A 27,490-nucleotide genomic window follows, 5' to 3' on the forward strand; every position below is an offset into this window, starting at 1 on the left:
AGGAAATCTGGTACAAGGTACTGTATTTGTCAATGGTTGTGCTGCACTTGTTCTATTTGACTGTGGTGCTACACATTCGTTCATATCCGTAGAATTTGCAAAATTACTTGGTGCACATACTGAATCTCTGAAACATGAATTATATGTGTACAATCCGATAGGATATAATTCGATATGTGTAAACTACATCCCTGATGTCATAATTGTACTTGAAGGGCAGAACTTACCTGCTGACCTAATCTTGCTCGATATGACTGAATATGATGTCATTTTGGGGATGGATTGGTTATATGAACATTATGCCAACGTTCTCTGTCGCCAAGGGAAAGTGGTTTTGTCCCGACCAGGATTGCCAAAGGTTGAGTTTCGGCTCTCGAGACCTACAGTAAAGGGCCGAATTGTATCAGTACTAAAAGCCCAGAAGTATATGCGACAGGGGTGTCGAGCCTTCCTAGTAAATGTATTCTCCTGTGAGTCGAAGGTCACACCTTTAGAAGAACTTGAAGTGGTTCGTGAATTTCCGGAAGTGTTTCCGGATGAGTTGCCTGGACTACCTCCACAGCGTGAGGTGGATTTTCATATCGAGTTGGTGCCTGGGACGGCACCAATCTCGAAAGCACCTTACCGTATGGCTCCAGTAGAGTTGGAGGAGCTGAAGAAACAACTCCAAGAGTTGATGGAACAAGGTTTCATTAGACCAAGCGTGTCACCATGGGGAGCACCAGTTCTGTTTGTAAAGAAGAAAGATGGTTCTATGAGGTTGTATATAGACTATCGGATGTTGAATCAAGCAACAGTCAAAAATAAGTATCCCCTACCTCGCATTGAAGACTTGTTCGACCAACTGCAAAAGGCTAAGGTGTTTTCAAAAATCGATCTTAGATCTGGATATCACCAACTTCGGATCAAGGACGATGATATTCCCAAGACAGCCTTTAGAACAAGGTACGGTCACTACGAGTTCGTAGTTATGACATTCGGACTGACAAATGCTCCCGTCGCATTCATGGATTTGATGAATCGGGTATTCAGAGCGTACTTGGATACTTTTGTGATTGTTTTTATTGATGACATACTTATATACTCTGAAAGTATAAAGCAACATCGAGAACAATTGAGGATTGTATTGAGGACTCTCAAGGAACACCAGTTGTTCGCCAAATTCTCCAAGTGCGAATTCTGGCTCGAGAAGGTCATGTTCTTGGGTCATGTCATATCGCGAGACGGAGTCGCTGTAGACCCGGCTAAGGTTGAAGCTGTATTAAATTGGGGTCAACCGAAGAATATCAGTGATATCAGGAGTTTTCTGGGATTAGCAGGCTATTATAGAAGATTCATTCAGGACTTTTCACGGATTGCTATGCCCATGACCAAGCTCCTGAGGAAAGGAATCAAGTTCGAATGGACGGATAAGTGTGAGGAGAGTTTCCAAATCTTAAAGAAGAAGCTTACCACCGCACCAGTGTTGGCTTTACCTTCAGGTCATGGTGGTTTTGTGGTCTACTCCGACGCATCAGGTACTGGGTTGGGATGTGTTTTAATGCAAAATGGTAAGGTAATAGCTTATGCCTCTCGCCAATTAAAGACTCATGAACGAAACTACCCAACTCATGATCTCGAATTGGCAGCCGTGGTGTTCGCGTTGAAAATATGGCGACATTACCTGTATGGGGAACAATTCGAGGTATTTACTGATCACAAAAGTCTCAAGTACCTGTTTTCCCAGAAAGAGTTGAACATGCGACAACGACGATGGTTGGAGTTTATAAAGGATTACGATTTTACCATTTCCTATCACCCAGGAAAGGCAAATGTGGTAGCTGACTCTCTCAGCCGAAAAGCTGGTTGCAGTTTGTCTAGTCTTTTGACAAAAGGGTGGAATTTGGTGGAGGAATTCATTGATTGGAAACCGTTCGCTGAGGTAGTGGGAAGTATTAAATTATCTAATTTGTCTGCTCACCCGGAGATCCTTACAAAGATTATTGAAGGTCAGAAAGAGGATCCCCAATATGAGAAATTGAAGTCACTAGCACAACAAGAGAAGTCACATTTCTCACTCAGGAAAGATGGCAGTATCTGGATGAAAAAGCGACTTTGGGTCCCTAGTGATCCCAAGTTGAAGGAAGAACTATTGGGTGAAGCACATAGGTCCAAGTACACCATACACCCGGGGGGCACAAAAATGTTTAAAGATTTACAACGAGGGTATTGGTGGAATGGAATGAAGCGTGAGGTCGCAAGTTATGTCTCGAAGTGTTTGACTTGTCAGCAAGTCAAGGTAGAACATCAGAAACCTGGTGGGATGATGCAGCAAATGGAGATTCCACAGTGGAAATGGGAAGAAATCACCATGGACTTCGTGGTGGGTTTGCCCAAAACACGGAAACAACATGACGCTATATGGGTAATAGTGGATCGACTAACCAAATCGGCTCACTTTCTACCCATACGAATAAATCAATCCCTCGAGAGCTTAGCAGACTTATACATCAGAGAGGTTGTTCGACTGCATGGAGTACCAGTTTCTATTATCTCAGATCGAGATCCTCGATTTACTTCGCGATTTTGGGGTCAGTTGCAACAGGCCTTAGGTACAAAACTGAAGCTGAGTACTGCTTTTCATCCCCAGACTGACGGACAATCAGAGAGGACTATCCAGACACTAGAAGATATGTTGCGAGCATGTATGCTGGATTGGAAAGGTGAGTGGAACAAGCATGTTGTTTTAGCCGAATATGCCTACAATAATAGTTACCATGCGAGTATCGGCATGGCTCCTTTCGAAGCTCTGTATGGAAGACCATGTAGATCACCTGTGTATTGGGATGAAATTGGTGAACGGTCGGTAGAATCACCAATCGTGTTACAACATTATACCCAACAGATAAAGATGATAAGAGATAGACTGCTCACAGCCCAGAGTCGACAAAAGAGTTATGCAGATCAAAGGCGCAGGGAGCTACCTTTTGATGTGAGGGATCGAGTCTTTGTGAAGGTATCACCCACCAAAAGTGTGTTTCGTTTTGGTAAGAAAGGAAAATTGAGTCCCAGATATGTCGGACCTTTTGAGATTTTGGAACGGATTGGAGAAACGGCCTATCGTATAGCCCTACCTCCTCAGTATGCTCAGATACATAACGTATTCCATGTATCTATGTTAAGAAAATATCTTCAAGATCCGTCACATGTCATCCAATATGAGGACGTAGATATAAGAGAAGACCTAACAATAGAAGAAAAACCAGTGGAGATATTGGAACAAAGCGAGCGAGTCTTGAGATCAAAGACAATTCCTCTCGTCAAGGTGAGATGGCAACACCATGGCATTGATGAAAGCACGTGGGAACCGGAGGCTAATATGCGAGAAAAATACCCCAAGTTGTTCGAGTAAGCACCTACAGGTAAAATTTCGAGGACGAAATTCTTTTTAGGAGGAAAGGATGTAATAACCGAAATTTTTCCATTAAAATTTTTAATGTTGTATGCGGAATACAGGCTGATTTGGGCACGGATCCAAGTTCCGGATCCAGAACCCATACTTAAGTAAATACCACTTATATATATATAAACCTATTAAATATCCATATATATACGTAAATGAGAAAAATAGATAATATATATATATATATATCATTAGTTGAGGTTTGGACCCAACTATGGGTCCACATCTTTAATGAGACCCGAATCCAACATGTTGGATCCCGGGTGCGGGTCGCAGTTCGGACTCGGACCCGGCCCACACTTTGTAAAACGAAAAAGGGGGGGGCAACCCGATATGGGTTGCCCGATAAAGCTATGAGGGAGAAACCCTCTTCCCCGATAAATCTCGCGTTAGGGTTCTTTTGAACCCTAACACGCTGAGAGCGTGAGCGAGGGGAAGGAGAACACACCGCAGCCGCCGGGAGGAGGAGCTCCTTCCTTTTCGGGTGGCCACTCTCCTACAAAAAAAAGGGACCCCCGAATCCCTTCCTTCTCTCTCTCTAGCTATCCCATTCTCTCCCTCTCTCTATCTCTCTAATTTTCGGATCGCCCTCTGAGTTTTAGGACTGCTGCTCGAAGCTTTGCTGGGTGACGCCGACCGACCTCCTTGCGTGGCTGCCACAACTCCTTCGCCGGAAAATGGTAGGGTCTGTAATTTTTTTTCAGGTCAATCATGGGTTGGTGGGGTGTGGGTTGTCCTAAAACCCAAATCAATCAACTTGTGGGGGGGGGGGGGGAAATCCCCAATTTGGGGTCGTCTGTCAACCCCAAACCGAAAACCCCAAATCCACGATTTGGGGGTTTCGGAATTTTTGTATGAGGGGTGTTTTTGGTTTTTGTAGGATTTCTGAAATTTTTTTTTATTGACTGTGCTCGGTCATGTTGGGGTGGGTTGCTGAGGAAACCCTAACTCGATCGACCTAGAGTCCTCTTGGGCTACCAGTTGCCGGAAACCCCAAATCTGTGGGTTGGTAGTTTCGGCAGTTACAAAATCCGAGCATGGGGAGGGGTCGGATGTCTATAAAAAAAAAAAAAGGGTGTTTGAATTGTCTGATAGGGGTATATGCACTGGGCTCGTGCTTACATGGAATTCACTGCCTTGATTGTTTTTAAAAAGCTCATTATTCTCAGACAAAATGGGGGATTAGACGATGTGCTCTGTTAGATATGTTTCTTTTGTTAAGTTGCATCTATTCTTCAGATTGCTAGACATGCACGTTCATAAGTTAGGCCATTTAGATGATTTCCTGAAGGTTCGGTTTTTAAATTCTTATTGAATTGAAATCATTATAAGGAATCTGTTTTTTTTTAGCGTTGTAGCTCCAGTAATTTCTCTGATTTAGTGGCTCAGAAATCCATCTGTTTATCAGGGTGTTAATGGTTATAGTTGTGATTTTCTTTTGCTGAATTGTCTCTGCTATGCATACTATGACTGTCTATGTTGACCCTCCATGCCTGAAATTAAAATTTGTCAAGGTTAAGCTTTAGATAACTGCTATCTTCACTAGTTGACACCAGGATTGCTTTATACATTGAACTGAGCATCATTGATGAAAATTGGAAATTTTAACAGTGTCCATAGTTCCTGAAAAGTTTTGATGTATATGTTAGTCATGGTTTCATACTTGGATTGCATGGCATAATCGGGTCTTACCTTTTTAAATTAACTTGGCTTTATGATTGTGTACAACGACAATCGTTTCTTTTCATATTCCTAACGGATGTTACATAATGGGTAATCCGCTGACAGGTCCAACCATTGTGGCTAGATTGTGTCCTTAATTATACTAAAACTTTCTGCACCTGTTGAGGAAAATGTTAAGACTTAATTCTTGCACATGTTGGGTTCAGAATTGATAGGCCCTAGTTAGGCTGTGTGAGTTGTATCAACAGTACTTCATTAGCTGTTGTGTATATGTACCATGCTCAATTATCTAGAAGGGACTATACCATTATATAGGAACATAACACAAAATGGATTGGATGAACTATAACTAGTGTCGTTTGGAACACCTTGCCCAATGGGCGATACTGGTTAAGTACCTAATGTAGGTACGTGATCTGGTTCAAGTATATTGGCAAATAAATTAAATAATAACTTTTGTGCTTGACTGGTTTAAAGGCACCGGAGCACTTTGGGTGGGTTATGAAATCCATATGATAAAGCATTGGGACTGTTCTATACACCTTGGTACAATGACTAAGGTTGGGAATTTTACTGCTATGATAGTAGAAGGAAGTTGGGGAAATGCCCCCTACTTCGGGAAAATAATTAAAAGAAAAGATTAACCCACTCAGATTCGGGCTTACCTTGGAGAGGGTAAGTGGTACAAAACTCTGGGGACATGTGTTTGGTTTCAAGCGTAAAGCGACTCGTTGGTCCCAGTCCTCAGAGTCGGGGGACCCGGACTACCAAATGGGTCCTAGGCGGTAGTTCTATGTTCTTCTGCAGAAATTAGGGATGCATCCTGGTTTGGTTTTGGCCTTTGGGAGTTTCTCTCGGTCACTGGCCGCTCCCTTGGGATTTTCAGTCACAGTTAGAATGTTCGAGTTAATAAAACAACCCTGAATAATATACCCCCGGACATTCTCTTCTGTGATGGTTGCCTTGGCCCGTGTGTACCCGCGGGATAAGAAAAGATAAACATTAATTAGAACAGTTAGGTATCACTGTGTTGGAGTCATTAAAGAGACAACTGTTTACTTTTTCATCATGCTGTATATTCGGTGCTTATGATAAAACAACATCCTAAACTGTGCATATATTAGTTAATTGAATTCATATTATGGATGCTATATAGATGTTATTCATGTTAGTGTAAGTTCTGCTTTAATTGCTTAATACCTTGTTTAATTGTTGTAGTTGAGTAAAATGCTTTTTGTGCTTAAGTATAAACTGTTACATAATCTACCTTTCTATTCAGATATATGTCTATTATTGCTATTGCATCGAATTCCCTATGTGTTTATGTTTAGACTAAAATTCCAACACAACACCCACATCACACTTGACACATGATTTACTTGCAAGAATAATTACAGTTTTCCTACTTAGACGTGGTAGTCTAATTCCTATAATTTCTATTATTTTCAGGAGAAGAGTAGTTCTATGAGCGATGCGGGATGAGGCGCTGACCGAGACTTGATCCATTTGTTCCCTGGCGGTTCTGCTTACTTTCAGATTGAGATTTTTGTTTTGAGACTAAATGTGAAAACTCTGATGTTGGATTTTATTATTATTGAAGTGGAAATAAATGGTGTGGTTTGCTTTTACCTTCCTGTATCGTTCTGAAATGCTTAACCCGAGAATTATTAGTTGTTTCCGCTTGGAAAAAAAAATCCCTAAAAATTTGGGTTAAATTTCGGGGCGTTACAGTGGCAGGGGCTCAGCCCTTGCCAGCAACAATGAAAGTGGTAGGGCCAAGGCCCCTGCCTGGTAGAGTCAACGAATGGCAGGGGCCTCAACCCCTGCCAGACCGAGTCACGGCAACCCCAAAGATGACGACAGGCAAAGAGGTGCTGCAGGGGGTGACTGGACCCCTGTCGGCCCTTTGACAGCCCCACAAGAGAAAAAAAAGGGAGAAGACAGGTGACAGGGGCCTGAGGGTTCCCTGTCGACCCTCCAAAGGGCACAGGGGACGTGGGAGGGCGCGGCAGGGGCCGTGCGCCGCCTGTCGGCCTCCCGGCGAGGCGACTGAGAGGGGGGGTGAGGAAGAGAAGAGGGAGGAGAAGAGAAGAGGGAGGATGGCGTACCTGGGAATGGTGGCCGGCGTCAGCGACAGGGCGCAGCGAGGGAGGTGACCAACGCGGAGGGGGGGGAGCGAGGGCTGCGAGAGGGAGGCGTGACTCCCCTCGCCCTCCAACCTCTCTCTTAAAGTCGCAGGGGGAAATCGGAAGGGGAAACCCCTGGTGGGTTTCCCAAATTTGCCCGCACGCGAAGGGGAAAGAAAAAGGGGGGGGTTGCGGCGCCCGAACGCTCGGGTTACTTAAAACCCTAAATAAAAAGGGGCCCGGGTCGGGTCCGGACCCGACCCGGCCCGGGTCCAAACAGATTTTTTTTTTTTTAAATGGGGTTTTACAAGAGGTGTGCCCCTGCCTGCCGACAACAGCGGGGCGACAAGGGATGAGCCGCTGTCGAAACAGCGAGGCGGCAGGGGGCCAGCCTCTGCCGACAGCCACAAAGCGACAGGGGTTGAGCCTCTGCCGACAGCCATGAGACGGCAGGGGAGGCCAGCCCCTGTCGATAACATTGAAGCGGCAGGGGCTAAGCCCCTGCCGACCGCAACAAGGAGGCAGAGGCCAGCCCCTGCCGACAGTCGAGAGGCGGCAGGGGGGCAACCCCTGTCGACAGCCATGAGACGGCAGGGGCTAGCCCCTGTCGACAGTCGAGAGGCGACAGGGGGGCCAACCCCTGCCGACAGCCAGAGGGAGAGAGCTCGGGACGGGGGTGACAGGGGGCAACCGACCTCCCGTCGGTTTCCCTATCACCCACAGGGGTGAGGGGGTGTCACAGGGGCCATTGGTCCCCTGCCGGCACTCTGACGCACCCCCAGAGGGAAGAGGGGACGACAGGGGCCTCGTAGGCCACCTGTCGGGCCCTCCGATGAGCACAGGAGAGGCGGGAGGACGCGGCAGGGGTCGTGCGCCGCCTGTCGGCCTCTCGGTGAGGTGACAGAGAGGTGGGGTGAGGAGGAGGAGAGGTTGGAGACGGCGTACCTGGGAGGCGGTGGCCGGCGTCGGCGTGGGTCGCAGCGACGGCGGCGCTGGTGGCGTGCGCAGGGAAGAAGGAGGTCGGCGCGTTGGGGGCGAAGGACTGCGAGAGGGAGGCGTGCCTCCCCTCGCCCTGCTACACAGCTCTTAAAGGGCACAGGGGGGGGCGATGAATGGGGAAACCCTCGATGGGTTTCCCTAATTCGCCCGATATCGCAGGTGGGGGGGTGCGGCGCTCGGGAGTCGGGTTACTAAAACCCTAAAGAAAAGGGGCACGGGTCGGGTCCGAACCCGGCCCGGGTCCAATACAATTTTTTTTTTAATAGTGGGTTTTACAATATGTCACTTATGCAATGAACAGGGTCACACTAAGCTTTTTTTCCCAAAGAGAAGAAAAAATTGAAGAGATGAAAGGAAAGTGGCCTCTATGGGGCCATCAAGCGAGAAGGGTGGTGTAGATGAAGGCTCCAAAAATGTTTCACTTGCTCAACTCATAAAAATCCTTCAACCACTATTCAAAGGTCAATCTTCTTCTCTCTCCAGTGCGGCCGTCTCAACATGCGTGGACCGTGATAAGAACTCTTAGATTCTTGATTATGGTGCTTCTTTTCATATGACTCCTAATGAGTTTATACTATCTAAATGTCTCATTAACCCCAATGATTCTTATGTTCCAACCGTTGATAAAATATCTTCAAAAATCAAAAGTTTTGGTACTTTAAAAACTATTATAAAATTGACCAAATTTTTTATGTCCCAAACATTATAATAGTACCTAAACTAAATTTAAATCTCTTATCCATTTCTCAAATCAGTGACCATGGATATAAGGTCATATTTTTATCTAATGATTGCTTGGTACATGATCCGAGAAACCGATTGGGCAAGGTTATAGAAGAGGGAATAAGTGGCTCTTGTTCTTGGAACTACTTGTGTGTGTGATTATGACTCTTGCTTGAAGTGTGTTGAGGCTTCTTGATCTCAGTACACTTTTATCTTCTCTTTGTAAAGGAGCACAGTAGCACGCATGGTCCTATAAGAAGGTAGATCATCACTATCCATAATATTGGCCTTTATAATCTCATACTCTGGGCTCAAGCATTAGATGAAGTGAGACCTTTCTTCAAGGATTTTCTGTTTTCCCTCCATATGTTGTGCCCATTGAGCATAATTGTAGTGGTTTAGTGCATCACAACTCACAAGCCTCAAAGTTTAACATAATAATGACTAGGAATCACACTCCCTTGCTTATACCCCCATCCATTATATCAACTTTTAGGTGACATTCCTTGAGTATACATTGGCCATGGCATCCAAATTTCCTTAACTATATAAAAACATAAGCATGTCTTTGTAATAAGGGGTTGAATCTAAGGCAACCTACTACGAGATAGTTATTACTTTTCCGCTCTAATAAAACTCAAGGCTTCTCTTCACTCACTGTAATTTTGACAGAATGATACCACTCTTTAGAGATTTTCCTTTTGAACTTTGGCTCTGTTTGGGAATGCTGCATCAGAGCTGGGTTGCAGAATTCCCCGATTCATGGCTACATTTTGGAGCAGTGTTTTACCAAAAAATTGGTAATGGAGAGGATGTTGGCAGCTCCAACCCTTCCCAATGCACAGATTCGACACCCATCTCTCAAGGTGGATTTTCAAAACTTCAACAGTCGACACTTGGGTCAACGTCTGCCTTGATGCCTAGCTAATTTCCAGTGACCCTCCACAACGAATGCCTCTTGCAGAGGAGTAAGCTTGTTTTGTCGACCAGAAAACCAAAAGACCTCTTGGCCCCAACCACCTGCAGCTCTGCCGTTTCCTACACAAGTTTGATTCTCTCTCTCTCTCTCTCTCTCTCTCTCTCTCTCTCTCTCTCTCTCTCTCTCTCTCTCTCTCCTTTTTGGGTCTTTGTTGATTATTTTTTGGCTTTTTTCTGTTAGATGTCCTTTTTAATAATTACTTTCTTCTTCTACTTCTACTTCTACTTCTACTTCTACTTTTACTTAGTCCTCTTTTCTTTTTTCTAATTATTGTTTCAAGAGTATTGAACTGCTTGATTGACATGCAATTTACATGCAATTCTCGTGGAGATTTGCATGTAACCAAACAAAGATCTCTTCCAGCCTTCCTCACTGAAATCGCTCGATTTCAGGCAGGTGATGTCGTTCCTATATAATTGGCAGCACACAAGCCTTGTTCCATTTGCTAGTATTGTTTGTTTTTTTATTTTGAAATGTCGAGTTTGTGGTGGTATTCAACACATACTGTATCATGTATCTATGAATGGTGTTTTGTATACACTCAAAAATGTCAAGGTGTATACCCATTGAAAGTTATGCTTTCTTTCTGAAATTTCTGGGTAGACATTGTAATACTCAATAGTTTCCTTGATCAAAACTTGGTAATGGTCAAAGCAGTTCACAATCAGCTTTTTATTTTTCTCTTGGAACCCAAAATTAAGCTAAAAGCTGTGAAAGTATCTCCAATAAGATACTAATATCAAGACCTTAATATTCTTGATAATAAACCCACCACGAATGCACAATAAGAACACTTTAGAACACTTGTGCACAAAGGCACAACTCACAAATAACTCACAAATGCACAAAGGCATAAAAACAATGGAATCGATTTATTGAGAACTTGGGCTTTGTCTCAAAGCCATGAGAAATACAAGGGGGTGAAACCCCTATTTATAACAACACAAGAGGAGCCTTGGAGAGGCACCACTCATAGACATTGGAGCCCCTCCAACGGTCACAAATGTGACCGTTGGAGAGGGCCCAACGTCTATGTTAGTGGGCCCCCCAAGGTACCTTTTGGTACTTTACAAAAAGAAAATAAAAAATAAAAGAAAAAGAAAACTAAAACAAATTACAATCACATTCATAAGGTGAATGTACGTAAAATAGAGGAAAAGACTAATCTACCCCTACGGCTAAACAAAACAGAAATATATATTTTATATATATAATAAGTAGATACATATACATATATATTAATATATGTATATGTATTACCTTATATATATAAAATATATATATTACATTGAATGATTAGGTATATAATTTAACACCCCCCCTCAAACTTAGGGCAAGATCACCGAGAGTTTGCTAAGAAGAAAGTTGAAACGCGGAGCACACAAGGCTTTAGTGAAGAAGTCCGCCAATTGATATTCGGACGTGACATATGGAAGGTCAATGATTCCTTTGAGGTACGCCTCCCGAACGTAGTGACAATCCATCTCTATGTGTTTGGTCCGCTCATGAAAAGTGTGATTTTTAGCAATATAAATCGCACTTTTGTTGTCACAGCAAAGCTTGGTAGGCCCTTCAATAGTGATCCCCATGTCTTCCAACAACTGATGAATCCAAACAATTTTCATGGTAGTAGTCGTCATGGCACGATATTGCGCTTCAGTTGATGATAGAGACACCTTTTGCTGCTTCTTACATCTCCATGAGATTAATGAGTCTCCTAAGAATACACAAAAACCAGTGGTGGAGTGACGGTTATTTGGGTCACCTCCCCAATCAGAGTCAGTATAAGCAATTAATCTTAACTCAAAAGAAGAAGACAGAAAAACTCCCTTATTAATAGTGTGCTTTAGGTATCTTACGACACGTAAGATAACACTCATGTGAACAGAAGTTGGTGCATGCTAAAACTGACTTGCCGTATGCACCGCATGTGAGATATCTGGTCTGGTGATACTTAGGTACATCAACGATCCTACTAGTTGCCTGTAGGGAGTAGGATCAGAGAGAGGAAGACCATCATCAATCTTCATTTTAGCTCCTACTATAGCAGGAGTTTCACAAATTGTATCATCTGTAATACCTGACCTGTCAATAATCTCAGATGCAAGCTTAGTTTGAGATAAAAAATATCCTCTATGAGAGTAAGCTACCTCAATACCCAAAAAATAAGTTAAGAAGCCTAAGTCAGACATTTCAAACTTATTCTTTAAAATGGATTTTATGCTTTTAATCCCTTTAGAATCGCTCTCAGTTATAAGCATGTCATCCACATAAAGTAGTAGAATAACAATCCCTGCATTAGATTTTCTAACAAACAAAGCAGTATCAGTAAAGCAGGATGAGAAATCATTTTCTAACATTACAGAGTTAAACCTATCATACCAAGCCTTGGGAGCTTGTTTCAAACCATAAAGTGCTTTCCGAAGACGAAGCACTTTTCCTTTAGAATACTCCATTCCAGGAGGAGCATCCATATATACTTCTTCGTTTAGATCTCTGTTTAAAAACGCATTCTTAACATCCATCTGATAGACGTTCCATTTATTGATTGAAGCAACGGTTATAAGACATCGGACGGTGACCATTCGAGCAACAGGGGCAAAAGTCTCCTCATAATCAATCTCATATTTTTGACCATATCCTTTTGCAACTAAGCGGGCCTTATATCTCTCAAGAGACCCATCACTCTTAGTTTTGACTTTAAATACCAATCTACACCCTATTGCTTTCTTGTCTTTAGGAAGCTCTTGAAACTCCCAGGTCTTTGCTTTCTTTAGGGCTTCAAGTTCATTATTCATAGCGACTATCCATTCCGGGCATTTTCGTGCTTCCTCGAAATCCCTAGGTTCTGTGTACGAGTGAATGGCGCTTAGACATGCTCTATATTTTGGTGAAAAGGACTCATATGAGATGAACCTAGAAGGAGGTCTTCTTGATCTTTCGGTCTTACGAAGATTTCCTTCACTTGAAGGGGTAGACTCACTATCATATCTTTCGAGGGCACTTCTAAAAGTATTCCTATCTCTATGAGAGTATGTTATAGGATCTCTATGTGGTTCTTCATTGATGTGTTGATCAGAATGAGTTTCATTATTATTCAAGTCATTTTGATTTGTTTCATTATCACTAGTATCATCATGTTCAGTTAATAAATCAAACAGAAAAGAATGGTCTATATTCTCGTCATTAGTTTCAAGTTTTTCAAAACCACTAATATTTCCCAAGAAGCTTACATTTCTGGAAACATATAGTTTATCACTTTTAACATCATAACAGCGAAAGCCTTTATGAGTTTCAGAATAACCAAGAAAGGCACAAGGAATGGCCTTAGGGGAGAGTTTTTCATTTTTATCAGTAAGGACAAAACATTTACATCCAAAAACCCTTAACCTGCTATAATCAGGTTCTTTTTCGTATAATTTTTCAAATGGGGAAATCTTGTTCAAGTTTTTAGATGAAAGTCTATTTATGAGATAGACAGAAGTAAGAGCGGCCTCCGCCCAAAGTTTTTTCGAAATATTTTGGGAAATGAGCAAAGTTCGTGTGGTTTCAATAATATGCCTATGTTTTCGTTCAGCCAACCCATTTTGTTGGGGGGGGGGGGTTAGGACAAGACTTTTGATGGAGAATTCCATAATTTTCAAGATAGCTTTTGAATTCATTGGAAAGGTATTCGCCACCCGAATCGGTTCTAAGAATTTTTAAATTTCCATTGAATTGATTTAAAACCATCATATGAAATGTTTTAAAAGTTGAAAAAACTTCATGTTTATGTTTAAGAAAATATATCCAACTAAACCTAGTGAAGTCGTCCACAAAGATAACATAGTAAGAGAAACCTCCCTTGGATATCACCGGAGCCGGACCCCATACATCGGAGTCAACGATTTCAAAAGGTTTTGTTGTAAACATGGATCTTTAAGGAAAAGGAAGACTTCTCATTTTTCCAAGAATACATTCATTACAAACAAAATTTCCATTACAAAGATGCTTAATAAAAGGCAAATAAGAGATTTTAACAATGTTGGGATGACCCAATCTCTTATGCCATACATGAATATCTTTGTTTTGAGCAACATTACAAAATTGATTCTTGGGAATTTTAAGAAAATCAACATAGTAGAGGTCTCCTCTCCTAGAGCCTTCCCCAATCAACTTCCCTGACTGGCGATCCTGTATCTAACATTTATCAGAAGAGAATTTTATATCGCAACCACAGTCCGAGAGTTGAGAAACGGAAAGTAAATTTAAGTTTAGTTTTGGTATAAGACGAATTTTTGGGATAAAGAAGTCTTGTTTTTCAAAATTGCCCAATCCTTTAATTTCAAGAGGTGTTCCATCCGCCGTTGAGACAAAAGATGGAAGACAACTTTTAGAATAATCAGAAAGAAAACAATGGCTTGGAGTCATATGAAACGAAGCACCGGAATCAAGTAGCCAAGATGTCTTACCAAGAGAGGAAGAGGATGACATAGCGGTTCCAGAAATGCCTCCTTTGAGAAGAGGTTGAAGAGCATCCATAATTTGATGAAGCGAAAGAGGTTAAGTTGATGTCGAAGGTCGTTCCTCCGATTGGGATGCTAAAGCCGCGGCAAGAAATTTCTTCCATTTGGGACAATTGAGTTTGATATGTCCCGGTTCTTTACAAAAATGGCAAGTTAATTTGCTATAATCTCTCTTGCCATATCGATCATTTTGCCCTTGATTTTTGAAATGGGGCGGTTTGTAGGTCTTCAAATTATTTCCGGGTCTTGACACAGCATTAACCACTTCATAATCACTTTGAAAAGGTGTAGCAAGGATGCTTGGGTTATTTTTACCGATCCCCATACGTGTTTCCTCACCACTTAGCTTGGTGATGACATCTTCAATAGAGGGGGATGTGAAAGCGGATAGAAGAGAGGACCGAATTTGCTCAAATTCGGGTCTAAGACCATTTAGGAAGTTGAAAAATCGATCTTCCTCTAGTTGTTTGTGCCTTAATTCAATAGCTTCTCCGCTCCATTTTGGTTCGAGCATGGCAAGCTCGTCCCAAATAGATGATAATTCGGCAAAATATTCCTGAATAGATAAATCATTTTGTTGAAAAGTCAAGGCTTTCTTTTGGAGATAGTATTTGTGAGACAAGTCCCTTGAAGTATACATTTTTTCAAGGTACAACCAAGCTTCGAAGGCCCTTTTAAACTTAATGATGTTGGCATTGATCTTGGTTTCGACGGATGAAAAAATCCAAGACAATATTTTGAAGTTCTTCATTTCCCACTCATCATGCTTTTTGGAATATCCTTCTAAGGCCTTTTGTCTATCTTCTCCTTCAAGAATCTTAATTTTCCCTTTCTCTATAATAGAAAGTTTGGGTTCGGGTTCCGATATAGAACCTTGAACGTAACCCCAAAGGCCTTTCCCTTTGATATGGGCTTCCATATTGCCGGCCCAAACATGGTAGTTCGAACCACTAAGTTTAAACCCAAGGGAGAAGTGGGAGTCTTTTTCACCCATTAGAGAGAAGAAAAGATGGAAAATAATGCGTACCTTAACGGTTTTTCAAACTTTTCTTGACAAAAGTTGCTTCTAAAATATTGCCCGAAGTAAATTCTTTACTCCAAAACTTCACTAGCTTGAGGGCACGTTTTTCGAGGTACTTTACAAGAGACGAGATGCACGATCCTCCTCCTTCCAACGAGGCTCTGATACCATGTGAAAGTATCTCCAATAAGATACTAATATCAAGACCTTAATATTCTTGATAATAAACCCACCACGAATGCACAATAAGAACACTTTAGAACACTTGTGCACAAAGGCACAACTCACAAATAACTCACAAATGCACAAAGGCATAAAAACAATGGAATCGATTTATTGAGAACTTGGGCTTTGTCTCAAAGCCATGAAAAATACAAGGGGGTGAAACCCCTATTTATAACAACACAAGAGGAGCCTTGGAGGGGCACCACTCATAGACGTTGGAGCCCCTCCAACGGTCACAAATGTGACCGTTGGAGAGGGCCCAACGTCTATGTTAGTGGGGCCCCCAAGGTACCTTTTGGTACTTTACAAAAAGAAAATAAAAAATAAAAGAAAAAGAAAACTAAAACAAATTACAATCACATTCATAAGGTGAATGTGCGTAAAATAGAGGAAAAGACTAATCTACCCCTACGGCTAAACAAAACAGAAATATATATTTTATATATATAATAAGTAGATACATATACATATATATTAATATATGTATATGTATTACCTTATATATATAAAATATATATATTACATTGAATGATTAGGTATATAATTTAACAAAAGCTTCTTACTCCAAAAATCCGAACTTGTTTGGGAGCCCACATCAATTCCTTGAATTGTTCAAAACCACCTGAAAACCAAGGTGAGCTACCAAACAAATTATGGAGTTAGCAGTTCCATACATTTTCAAAACCATGATTTGGCAATGCATGGAAATTGTTTTTCCATCTCAATGCAAGCTCCCAAATAGAGCCTTTATGTTGGTGAGTTGAAAGCCTTTGGTATCACCAACTAGTGTTAACCCTTCACATAAATAGCTAAAAATGCTTGATGCACCATCACTACTAAATGACATACCACTCTCCACTGTAATCTTCTGTTTAGATGTAGTCATACTCCTAGTTATTTGTCCTTTTCTTCACACTGAAGTAACCTGTAATCAGCTATAAAATTCATGTTGTACATTGTAGGAGGTTCAAATTTTCTCTTAATGGGGGTTCCAGCTTCTAGGTACTTATTTTTATGGCTCTGATGAATCAAGATAAGATTTTGAAACATCAGCCAATCAATTGTATTCCTTGGCTTCCATGTAGCTTATGCTGTGAAATTACCAATAATGTCCTTACGTATATGGTTCCCAAATACCCATGAAGAGGCACATTGTATGTTTCAAGCTGAAATCTTACTAAAAACAGTACATAGGTTGGTTCATACACAATATGGAGTTATTACCCCATTCCCATTCCATATTTTCTCCTTGGTTGATGATAGTAGGAGCTTCTCAACTTAATTAGAAGAATATATTCTGAATCATTGTTTGGATGTGTGATGTTGCATGTTTGCATGCATGCATGCATGAGTACATGCGTGAATATGCATGTGTATGTGTGTGTGTGTGAGAGAGAGAGAGAGAACAATTCAAAGAAGAAAACTCTCTTTTCCTTTCTTTTTAAAAGCAGGAAGATTAGATAAAAGCTATTTATGATGATGTGTGAGTAGTGCAAAAAGACAAATACACAGACATAGATAGATAGAGGGAGGGAGGAGGTTGATATTAAGTTCCACACGTACAGGAATAAATAACTAGTTAAGGGTTTTGATCTAATAGTTCTCTTATAACAAGTGAAGGAATATTATCACCTTCTACATTCAGAAGATTGACTAAATGTCTAACAATTCATGTAATAAAGTTATTAATGGAGATGCTGTCATTGCCCTAAATGCATAAAAAAGCACATAGTTAAACAATATTTATAGAGAACACATGCCTGCATCAGTAAACCCATCACAAAAATAATTTTGTTTTATACATCAAAAATAAAATTTCATCTCTATCAACAATTGTATACTTCTCAGGCGAATAGAGATAAGAAACACGGGCCTGCATTAATAGACCCCCATCACGCAGAGAGTGGATTTCTGCATAGATTTCTGATTGGTTCATCCTTAACCGGTACTTGCCTGGTCCTCCCCTAACCATTTCAATCTACATTCCAAGCATGAGATGTGTCAGTCAAAAAGCAAGCAGCTGAAGATAAATTTGAAAATTTTGCCCAAGGAAAAATTATGCAACTATTGAACCAAAGTTGGAGGACATACATTATACTTGCTTCCTTCAATATTCAGTGAAACTGTAGAGTTGACTAGTGAAATGTGCTGCAATTTTAGAGTAATTGTCATTATGAACTGTTAGAAAATGACTTGAAATACCTTGGGTTCAATAATGAACCCATACTTATGCACTTAAAGTGCAAATATACCCATTTAAAGGGAAACAACACACACATAATGTGCCAATACATAAAACCCATAAAAAGGGAAAAATATGACTTAAAGTCATAAGTTACATATCATTGAAGAATAATGGAGAAGGGGTGAAAACCCCATTACAATGGAGCATAAGCTCCCTCAAGAATTGAAAAAATACAAAGGGGAGAGCCCTTATTTATAAGCAAGAAAAGGAGCCACAAAGGGGGCTCCCAAGAGAGTCGTTGGGAGCCCCCAACGGTCACATATGTGACCGTTGGAGGCTCCCCAACGACTCTTTGGGGAGCCTCCCTATGTGGCACAAAAGCCGAAAAATAAAAAGGGAAAAAAGAAAAAAAATAAAAAATAAAAATGGAAAATTACAAGCAATATTCCAAAGTGGAATATGCGCAAAACAGGAATTTACAGAAATACCCTTTTGGGTGAATAAAGAATATATATTTATATTCATATATATATACATATACATATACATATATATATATATGTATATGTATCTATATATATATGAATATAAATATATACGAGATTACAAATGACGATAATACACATATTTTAACATCCCCCCTCAAACTTTGCGGGGAAAAAACCCGAAAGTTTGGAAAATCAAAGGGAAGTCTTGAGACGAAGTCCAATTCTTCAAAAGTCTTTAAGAAAAAACTACATCTTCATGACAGTTTGAGCTAGGTCTTCAAGTCCAATTCCCCATCGATCGAATCCATGATGCATCTAATGTTCCACATCTTTAGTGATCCTGTAGAGAATCAACAAAGAAACAAGTAAAACATATCTTTGCACTTTACTCAAATGGACCATTTCTAACTAGCATAATTATGGATGACCTATGTTAGAAATTATGCAAATTATGCAGAAATGACACTTAAAGTTTCAAAATCATACATCATGTTAAAACAAACTGAGCGGAAGCAAATTATGCAAAAATAAATTATAAGAATGCATAATGCATTCATAAGGTCCAACATTAGACAAATATAACCCCATAATGGGGAATAACAAAATGGTCCACTAAGGGACACCACAATAAGCCTATGAAGAGGCATGATATACATAAACATTATTGAATGAGGGCCCAAAAAGGCCATAAAGAGCATATGCATATACTTATCATGAAATGAATTAATACTCAAAGAACTCATTAATGAACATGCTTCAAACATGTAATGAAGTGCCAAACAAGAGAAACAAAGTCTCCAAGCATACTTTAGGCAAAATAAACCCAAGAGTTCACAAGGTTTTAAAATCATTTATGAAAGACATACATAATACTCATTTTGCATATAAGGGTGGCAAAAACCATAAGCACTTAAGATATAGATTAAATGCTAAGAAATCAACTTGATATGCATATCAAAAATATGATTTGCTTGAAAAACACAAGTCATGAATGAAATTTTGCAAATTTCAACAATAGTTTATCCATTACAAACATCTTCCTCATTAGTCCTCCAAAACCCATAAATCAAGTATATAAGCTACTAGATCAAGAATATAAAGTCATTAAAGGCCAAAGACACACACAAAGGTGTGTAAAAGAACCTCTTGTCTACATATAATAATACTTGAAATAAGTGCATCTACGACAAGAACAAGTGAATACATGCCAACATGGACTAAAAAGTATCTCTTGTCTACGTAAAAAATACACTTAAAACCAAGTATGTTCAGCTACTAGAACAAGAGTAATAAGTCAACCATGGGCTAAAACATAATATATCTCTTGTCTACATATGATAGCACTTGAAATGAGTGAAATAAGTCAACCATGGGCATACATCTTAAGCGACTAAAACAAGGACACAAACGCCAACATAGGCTAAAAATCACACACCATGGTGTGAATCAACGTGCCTTGTCTACATATAAAAACACTCAAGACAAGTGTGTTCAGCTACTAGGCCAAAAGAGCAAAAGCCAACAAAGGGCTAAAAACACACGAAGGTGTAATAAAATTCTTGTCTACATATGATGACACTTAGATAATGGGCATAAAAGGAAAAGACTTTTGAGGCAATAAACTTGTAAGAAAATAAACCTCGAATGAAACAATATTCCTTTTAAAATATGAATACTCATAACAATAACATTTTGGAATAAATGCATGTAAAAGAATCTTCAACAAGATGATAAAATAATATTCTTTAGAACAAATGTGTAAACATACACACACCAAGAACACTTGTGAAAAAACACAAGAACACATGTGCACAATAAGCACAACATTCGGAATCACAAATGTGCAAATGCACTCATAAGATTCATAAATAAAAGGTTGGGCTATAATCCCAAAACACCTTGATTTTAAATATACCTTAAAGCATTTAAGGTTTCAAACACCATATGTCCATCACATTTACATAGAAGCATCCATAATATCAATGGCCACAAGAGAAAAACTGAGTGACACACTCATAATTAGAGATCAAATAACAACTCATTTTAGAGTCCCAAGGTGCCCATAACTCACCTCGACAAATATCTCTAATATGACAATAATAAGGCCAAATAAATGATGCATTAAATAACATGTGATGGACAAATATAAATGCCACAAAAGGGCAATAAACACATAAGGAATCATTTTCCAAAAAGTTTTTACAAAGAGGACCGATTAACAAATTGAATCAAAGGTCCAATATAATCCATCAAAAACAATTTTGCATAAACACGAATTATGCCTAATCTTTAAAAGAAGTCTTGTATCAAAAAGACCACAACATAAAGAATTCATCAAGACAATCAAGCTTTTAATCAAAGAAATCATAAAAACCGTAATGGTTCACAAAGAAGGCTTTAACACAATACTCAAGAAAAAAGTACTTGAAAATTTATAGATTTGGGATTAAATCCCATACAACAAGTTTTAAATATTCTTTGATTGAGATGAGATATGCGGAAACGTACAAAGTGCTATAAGCACTTACAATGATTTAAAAAGGACTCAATATCTAAATTCATTATGTTTTTCACAATAAGAAATGTGTATAAAGGCTCCATAATGCAAAAATGTCTACGAAGAGACAATACACATGTAAGCACACAAGGCTTTATAAAAGATGTGCACGAAAGCATTCATACAATACTTGAACAAATACACACCAAGGTGTAAACAAACATGCACTAAGGCATGTATATCATAAAAAAAAGAGGGAATGCATACAAGCGCAAATATTTTGAGAAGCAAATGTGCACAAAATACAAAAATACACAAAAGTGAGCAAGTATGCACTTTATAAAAGGAGCAATGCTTGAAATTCTCAAGTTTTAATTATGTAATTACATGCTTGACAAGTGCAATTGAGGACAACTAAAACTATATTATGGCCAATGTAGGCATTTTTAAAGATATTATTAAGAGATTTCGAAACCTTATGAAGAATACAAACCAACAAGTTTATAAGGATAAAAAATGAAATCATTTATACCAAAAAAGGATGCAATAGATGAACTATGCATTCTATGTGGGAAATTCCTTTTTTTTTTTAAAAAACAATCTTTCCTAATGGTTTATCATAAATAATTTTTCAAAAAAGAAACATTGAAAAACTTTTTAGGAGTTCTTATAAGTTATCATTAACAAGAACTACTTTAGGATTCAACAAAGATTTTAGATGCGAGAGATTCTCATATAATGATTATATCAAATTTTTCAAAAAATGCACTAAAAACCATAATCAAGAGAGGAACTCAAATCAAATTAGGGTTCATATGAGAATTAAGAAATTTTAGGCAAAGATCATTATTTTAGCAAGAGATCATATATAATTTTAAAAGTTAACTTATAGGTCAATCATGAAATACTTATTTAAGAACTATAAATCTCACATAATTGAAGGTAACATAAATTACTATTATATGCTATGAGTAGTTCGATAAATAGACACGAATTTTATATTTGGACAACAAACGATTTCACCAAATTTAGAAGGACATATTTTTCAAAATATATGAGCACACGAAATGTGAAAAGAAATAATTCAACTATCAAGACCATCAAAACGAACAAACTATATGCAAGAAACATACTTTCAAATGCATAATACTTTTTGAGAAAAGGGATACATACCGAATAACTTCAAAAGCATAATACTTTAGGAAGAGCAATGAATACTTCACCATTTCTTGAGCGACACGCTTTCCGTTGCACCAAGAGACAACCCCATCGAGACCTTGCTCTGATACCATGTTAGAAAATGACTTGAAATACCTTGGGTTCAATAATGAACCCATACTTATGCACGTAAAGTGCAAATATACCCATTTAAAGGGAAACAACACACGCACATAATGTGCCAATACATAAAACCCATAAAAAGGGAAAAATATGACTTAAAGTCATAAGTTACATATCATTGAAGAATAATGGAGAAGGGGTGAAAACCCCATTACAATGGAGCATAAGCTCCCTCAAGAATTGAAAAAATACAAAGGGGAGAGCCCTTATTTATAAGCAAGAAAAGGAGCCACAAAGGGGGCTCCCAAGAGAGTCGTTGGGAGCCCCCAACGGTCACATATGTGACCGTTGGAGGCTCCCCAACGACTCTTTGGGGAGCCTCCCTATGTGGCACAAAAGCCGAAAAATAAAAAGGGAAAAAAGAAGAAAAATAAAAAATAAAAATGGAAAATTACAAGCAATATTCCAAAGTGGAATATGCGCAAAACAGGAATTTACAGAAATACCCTTTTGGGTGAATAAAGAATATATATTTATATTCATATATATATAGATATACATATACATATATATATATGTATATGTATCTATATATATATATATATGAATATAAATATATACGAGATTACAAATGACGATAATACACATATTTTAACATGAACTATATCCTGTAATGTAGTTAAGAACAACATCACGTTCTTTAAATATGCAGCACTTAAAGAATAATGGAGTACCTTGGGAGGAATTTGCCCCTTTTCCAGATAACCAATATATTCAGAAACCGTAGCTGCACTAGTAGACCATGCTTTCTGGGAAGGTGCCAATTTAAAGCCCACTATCAGGGACTAGAATATTAAAAAAACAATTATGACAAATAACTATTTTCCTTATTCATGCCTATTATTTAAATGTTCCATGAGTTAGATATTTGAAGAGATGAAATCTTACAAAAAGAGCTCCTGCAACCACTGAAAGGTACCAAGGAGGCCTTTCAGCTCTAACCCGCATAGCAATTCTACTGTCAAGCCATCCTGTGTGGATTTTATTCTCTCTATATTCAGCAGCCTGGAAATGAACTTTAATATCAGTCAGCAAAAGGAGGCATTTGAATTCCCTCATTCTTCTTCTAGTGTATAATTCAAATAAAAGGCTAAACTTTGAGAGCATCGATACATCTTTGGAGAAGCAGAGTTGTCGGAAAAACAATCACAGCTTACATGTAAAAGATCTATGCTGTAGTCAACATTGGTGCGTATTTCCCCTCTAATTTGGATTTCCTTTAGGCCAAGAACCATATTTGCTATTGCTAGGGCCCTGGATTCACCAAAGGCAAAAACATGTCCTGCATTATTTATTCAAATAATTCAGCAGTGACAGTGCTAACGGAAGAAAATCCAAACAGTGCATTAAACCAAGGTTGTTAAATGTGATGAGGTGAAGCGAGGCGTTGAGCATGTTATGAAGTGAGGCGTAAACCTCGAGGCGTTGAAGTGTAAGCTTCATGATCAAAATAATAAAATATATAATATTAATAAAATAATAAAAATAATATAACACTGGTAAATGGTTTTTTAATATAAATATACATATATGAGTTTGTTATATACATATATGAGTTTGTTTGATGGTTGATTTAGTAAATATAAGGTTTTTGAAGGACTTGAAAAATAAATAGCTCCCAATTTTTTAAATTATAACTTTGAATTTGTTTCCATCAAAAACGGCCTAAACAAAAAAAAAATCTTAGTGATGCATATAAATATTTTTTTCTTGGACATATCAAATGCATACATGCAATAGAACTATCATGAAACTATAGTTTTTCAGCAATGTACTTTTGCGCACATCTCTTACTTATATACAGGTATATGTAAATTTAAGTTAGTTATACTAATGCAAGATTTTTACAAGCAATTAATGCTATTGAAACTTGCATCAAACATTTAGCTGAAATCATAGTAAGGGCAATCCAAACAGTGTTATATTTGAAATTATTTTAGATAATTATGTATTCAAAGCAATTCCAGTACGCTTCAGGTACTGAGTGTGCGCCTCAGTACCTTGAGCGTGCGCCTCGCCTGTGAGGCGTACGCTTCAAGTGCTGAGACGTACGCCTCTCACAACACTGCATTAAACGGAAACTTACCAAATTGAGAATCAGAGAACTCATGAATGCCTCCTCCAGACTGAAAATCACATAATAATGCAACTTTCAGCTATTCAGTATATGAAAGACCACCAAGCACATGGTGCATCAATTAATTAAACAATTGTGAGTGGTTGGCAAACACTGGGCTTTCAAAGCATGTTAACAAAGGACAACTTCATCAAATGATCAACAAAGTTGATCCCAAGAGCAAAGGCATAAAAAAGGTTCTGGAAATTATACCTTAACAGAGAAGTAGGCCCAAACATTTGGTTTACTTTTGAAACTCAACTCCTGCATGCATGTCAACCAAATGTTTCCAATTACTTGCAAACTGAAAGCAGTTTGGTGACCAGAATCTAAAACTGTTAAATTTAGTCCAACCTGCACTTTCCCACTAGTAGGCTTGAAACCATCATCCGGGTCCTCACTAGTCACACGAACAGCCACACAATGGCCTTTTGGCCTGACAGACTTCGCCAAGTCAAAGTCAAATGGTGTGGCAGCAATTGATGTTCTCTTCCAGGCATCATACCCTCCACCAGCATCCATCCCATAAAAGCGTCTTATTTCTATCAGATATAAGAGCAGATTGGTAACCACTGTAAGGAAAATTCATTAATAAATGACCACTGAATGCTGAATCATACCTGGAATTTGCCAAAGGGGGATACCCATCCCAACACAAACTTGAGCAGCAGGCAAATTGATTTCAGCTATCCATTCAGTTACAGGATGCTCAACCTAAAATAAAAAGTGGCTCTACATAACCAAGACAAGAGGTTTTGAGTAAACATCACGTTGAACATAACAGGAGTAAAAATCCACAAACCTGTAGACGAGGGTTGAGCTCTAAGAAATAGTACTCCCCTGTCTCCATGCTGTATAAATACTCAACAGTAGCAGCTCCAACATAATTCACGCATTTGGCCAGCCTCCTAGCTGCTTGCTCTAGCTGTTTCACCGTCTCATGAGGTGCTACTGTAATTGGTCCCTCCTCAATAATCTGCAACATATAAATGTGCATATTAATGTCAACATTCAACAGTCTAACTACCGGCTAACAATGCTAAGAAAGGATTTGGCTATTTTTTCAATTGAATGCAATAATGAACAAACATAGAATACATAAATACTGTGATAAGGACAAAAGACTTCATTTATACCATAAATTAAGGTTGACATCAAACTGATGATATGAAACTGAAAAGTCAAATATAAATCAGCATAATGTACCTTCTGGTGCCTTCTCTGGACACTACAATCACGGCTATGCAATGCCACGACATTCCCATACTGATCACAAAGTAACTGAACTTCCAGATGCCGGCTCTGCATGCACCAGAGAAATTATATCATACATTAGGAGACAAGTGCACCAGCTTAAAATGCTTAGTTCCTCTTTCAAAGATTTCATGAATGAGCTTGCTTTCAACCAACCAAATTTATACCCTGAATTAATTAGTAGCAAGATAATATTACAAAAGAATGCATTACACAAATACTGTTCTAGCATGTGTATTATATGTATCCCACAAAAGATTGCATCGTCTACTTAGAGATGGCAAACAACCAACAATGGGTGAACTGTATCTGGAAACTTTTCACATTTGTGTTAAAACATTAGGTTTCACTTGTTGATGGCAAGTGAAGAAATATGAGATAAAGTCATGTGAAGTGTAGAAATAAACTACTGCTTGTGCTGTTAGGTCACTAGGCACCATGGTCGCCAAAGTTGTTTAGGCATCCCAGAAAGCCACTTCGGTGAATATGCAACTACAAGCAGATATAACAATGTCTATGGGAATCGGAAAACAAGTCAAACAAGATAACCATACCTGGGATGAAACCTTCATAATAAATATTGGAGAACCAGGAACTTCACCTTGAACTTGCTTGAACAAGGCCCTCACTTCATCATCATTATGAACCTATGAGAATGGTAAAAAAACACCAGTATCTTCATCAGATTTGACTTTGTCAGGTTTATTACGAATAGGATATCTTGAAAGTGTTTAATTTTCTTTTAATTATTTTTCCGTGCTCACGTGTTGTTACCAATTGTAGAGCTTTTTCTGCCACACTCCTTTTAGATTTTAATAAAATGTTTTTCCCTCGTAAAAGAAAATTATCAGCATTTCTAAAAATAATGATAATAAATTGAAAATATGAATTTTTGGAAAATGAATTGTTTGATAAAAGCATATGATATTATTATCATTACTTTTTTAATAATATTTTTATGATGTTTTTTCAGTTTTTTTCACTTTTTGGAAGAAAAAACTCTAAAAATGTGGTAAATTTAAACATTAAGATTGTTGGCAACTCTGCCTAGGATATATAAAATTTTGGACTTCATGTCTTTGACTGTATCCCATTCCCATATAATATTGCAGACCCTACAAAGCCTCAACATTAGCATATGAAAGTGTCAACTAGATAAACACACTTCGTTGTTGGTCATTTTGTCAGTCAATCAATCAATATGGTGTACCACAACAGTGTAACAATTAATAACGTTCCCATTCAAAGAAGATCAAATATAAGCACTTAGCCTGTGATATTGAAAGGTCCCATTTCAATTGCCATTACAAAATGCATTCAGATAATACCCACCTTTCTTATCCCTTTACCACCTCCTCCCCAAGAAGCCTTGATCATGGCTGGGTAACCAACCACTTGGCAACTAGCCACAGCATCCTCTGTTGTAAACACACATGCATTGCGGTAGACATCCTCTGGAATAGAACCCAAGCAGCTCTCACAAGGTATTTTGACCTAAACATCAAGTAAAAATCTCAGGTCTGGCTTATTTGATGCATACACTCGAACAAAAACGATAGAACATGCCTCTCCTGACAAAATAAAATAAGAGGCAAAGTAAATTACATGCGACCCGCTCCAAGGAAGGGTTGGCACTGATGCCGCTTGAGCAATCAAAGATGATCCAATTTTGTCTCCTAGAGCTGTCATTGATGAAGCTGGGGGTCCAAGAAATGTTATCCCCTTGGCATTTAATGCATCAGGAAGTTCAGGATTTTCTGATGCATGGCCCCAACCAGGCCATACAGCAGAAACATGTGTCCTTTCTGCCATCTGTATGATACCACAAACTTCAGAAACAAATTTCAAACAAAAAATTAGCAACCAATGGCTCCCAGATACTTATTTGAAAACTATGGAACTTTGG

The 27,490-nt window shown here is 38.8% G+C and overlaps 1 protein-coding gene across 4 annotated transcripts in view; it reads right to left on the reverse strand.

Moving 5' to 3' along the window:
* LOC149846967 (acetyl-CoA carboxylase 1-like) overlaps nucleotides 1-27,490 on the reverse strand; it is a 113,231-nt gene that overhangs the window by 83,870 nt on the left and 1,871 nt on the right. For all 4 annotated transcript variants that reach the window (XM_089996702.1, XM_089996701.1, XM_089996704.1 and 1 more), the window contains exons 3-16: nucleotides 27,190-27,396; nucleotides 26,917-27,078; nucleotides 26,139-26,231; nucleotides 25,537-25,632; nucleotides 25,133-25,306; nucleotides 24,951-25,044; nucleotides 24,685-24,872; nucleotides 24,544-24,594; nucleotides 24,301-24,340; nucleotides 23,372-23,496; nucleotides 23,103-23,219; nucleotides 22,889-22,963; nucleotides 17,795-17,851; nucleotides 17,577-17,681 (exon numbers count right to left, since the gene is read on the reverse strand). In XM_089996702.1, coding sequence (XP_089852828.1) covers nucleotides 17,577-17,681; nucleotides 17,795-17,851; nucleotides 22,889-22,963; nucleotides 23,103-23,219; nucleotides 23,372-23,496; nucleotides 24,301-24,340; nucleotides 24,544-24,594; nucleotides 24,685-24,872; nucleotides 24,951-25,044; nucleotides 25,133-25,306; nucleotides 25,537-25,632; nucleotides 26,139-26,231; nucleotides 26,917-27,078; nucleotides 27,190-27,396 — 1,584 coding nt within the window. The remainder of the gene's footprint in view (nucleotides 1-17,576; nucleotides 17,682-17,794; nucleotides 17,852-22,888; nucleotides 22,964-23,102; nucleotides 23,220-23,371; nucleotides 23,497-24,300; nucleotides 24,341-24,543; nucleotides 24,595-24,684; nucleotides 24,873-24,950; nucleotides 25,045-25,132; nucleotides 25,307-25,536; nucleotides 25,633-26,138; nucleotides 26,232-26,916; nucleotides 27,079-27,189; nucleotides 27,397-27,490) is intronic.

Source organism: Nuphar pumila, chromosome 2 (genome assembly GCF_984573655.1).
Source record: "Nuphar pumila chromosome 2, dmNupPumi1.hap1.1, whole genome shotgun sequence".
Taxonomy (NCBI): domain Eukaryota; kingdom Viridiplantae; phylum Streptophyta; class Magnoliopsida; order Nymphaeales; family Nymphaeaceae; genus Nuphar; species Nuphar pumila.